Here is a 2,190-nt window from a genome sequence, read left to right on the forward strand (position 1 = left end):
ATAGTTTACTTTAACAAACTCCACCTTCTTCTTGCCACTCATTTTTCTTTGTTCTTAAAAAGACACCCGTAGCCATCTTGGGACCTATAACTTATAGTACTTATAAAACTATGTGAAGGTTTATAAAAGTCTATAAAAGTACCACACACAATATAAATTGCTCACACATTCATTATGTTCCTCCCACAGATGGCAGTTCTTGCAGCCTCACAGAAGTCTGTTTAGCATAAGAGAAATGTCTCTTTCCAAAGAGATGAACACCTTCTATAAGAATTTATTGTCTGGCTGATACATGATAAGAAGGTGACAGTGCTCTAAGAAGAAGGGAGTGGGGAATAATAGGTTTATATTCTGAAGTCTGTTTGTTCACTGTGTTACTGCCTCTGGTGGTCTCTTCTGTGCAGGAAATCTCATTGTAGGCAGCCGTGAAATAACCTGTAATTGCTTGTAAATGGAGCAACCAAATTCTAATCAGCTGGTGGTTTACAATGTGCATCAAGTCCTGATGCTTCGGGCCACTCTTTACATACCTGTCCTGATTTGTGCAAAGAGGTTATAAATCTGAAAACAGTGCAATTGAAAAAAAGTTGTTGTCTGTAATTATATTCCCTTTTTTCTTTAAATATCCCCAGATACATATAGATTAATAAACAACTCCATGCCTTGGGACTGCTCCCTTCACTGCCTGGTGTTAAAGTGCAGTGTCACAGAGCTGAACCTGACACACTAGCAGTGGGCACGGCTTCACTACATATGATGTTGCTATGTTTTCTCTATTTTTTTAGGTAAAAAACAGCACTTTGGCTTTATTCTCAAGTGCTCTACATGTTTTTTGGTGGGAGCTGGGGAGACAAAGGCAGGATGGCTCCCTCCCATACGAAAATGGCATTTTGTCTTAAAAAATCTTTACTGATGAAGATGTTTGCGTTGGACTTTCTAAAAATAAGGAATGTTATGGTTGTAATTATCCTCCTAAACAATGTCAAAATATGCAAGAATTATTTCCACTTTGTTTACATCGCGGATAAATTAGGAGCGTGAGGGTTCTATATCAGTTTCCATTAAGTCTTTAAAAGCACTTTGCTGCTGCCAGAGCTGTAGTGAAAATTAGTATTAAACTACTATTAACCCTCTTTTGTAAGTGAGAAAACACATTTAATTCAGTGCTGAGAAACTGGCAATAAAAGAGTAGGTCTAAATCCCTGTGTATAGTTGCTGGCCTAGAGGCTTTTTTTCATTCTCGTTTCTATTTCTTGAAAAAAACCACAAAAATCTCCTAAGGCAGATTGTTTCCTTGTCCATGTGTGTTACAAGACCAGTCTCTTGTCTCTGCATTAATTCCGTTTTTGTCTTCTTTTTGGCCTGTTGTGTGTGTGTTGCAGCATCACATTTGTTTCAGTGTTTCTTTTTGATTCCCTAGGTTATATCCCAAAGGTTTGGATATGTACGACGATGGATCTTCATACAGACAGGTAGGTAGGACATTGTGCTGGAAGCTTGGAATATTGCTGACAGCTCCCTTTGCTGAGGAGGTCCAGCTTAGCAGCTGCCTCTTTGTAGCAGGACTTGGTTCCTTGCCCTCCCACACGGAATGTGGGGAGTGTTGGGTGCTTCTGAAAAGGAACCAACAACCATATTGTCATTAAGATAGCAATTAAGAAATCCTCTGTTACTTTCATCTCTGTAAGTCTCTAAAGTATTAGAAAGGCCAGTCTCTCCAAATTACATAAATGTGTTGTATCTGCTTTTCTGTGGTGGTTTTTTTTTGGTGAGGCATCTTTCTTTTTATATGGCTGATTTATTTTAAAATAGGGAAGCTGGAACCTTAACACCTTAATTGACTAAAACTAAAACTGTAATCATTGTTACTTATTTCATATTTCTTTTCCTTAATTTCATTATTTTTCTTAACTTAATTTCATCAGTTACTGAAAAATCAAAGAACTGGTATCTCAAGCATATTTAAGAAATCATTTTTGGAAAAAAAAAAACCTACTAAAGTACTTGTAACTTCTTGGTTTTATCTCCAGTAAATTGCATCCTCTTGACACTCTGAGTGGCTTATTGGATGTCTCCTTGTTTTACCATACCTGGTTGTGTGGTGTGTTTCTTCTGATGACCTGGTACATTGCATGGTTGCTCTTCAAAATCTATGCTACAGAGGTTAGTACTTGTGACAGTGCTAAAGGT

At 37.5% G+C, this 2,190-nt stretch overlaps 1 protein-coding gene across 1 annotated transcript in view; it reads left to right on the forward strand.

The window, feature by feature from the left end:
* Window positions 1-419, forward strand: part of NDC1 (NDC1 transmembrane nucleoporin) — a 6,774-nt gene extending 6,355 nt beyond the window's left edge. The window contains exon 9 of the mRNA XM_027879114.1: window positions 405-419. Within this exon, the coding sequence (XP_027734915.1) occupies window positions 405-419 (15 nt within the window). The remainder of the gene's footprint in view (window positions 1-404) is intronic.
* The last annotated feature ends 1,771 nt before the right edge of the window (window positions 420-2,190 follow it).

This window comes from Empidonax traillii, unplaced genomic scaffold (assembly GCF_003031625.1).
Source record: "Empidonax traillii isolate 1590-97213 ecotype Southwest subspecies unplaced genomic scaffold, ASM303162v1 scaffold50:size1795014, whole genome shotgun sequence".
Lineage (NCBI taxonomy): Eukaryota > Metazoa > Chordata > Aves > Passeriformes > Tyrannidae > Empidonax > Empidonax traillii.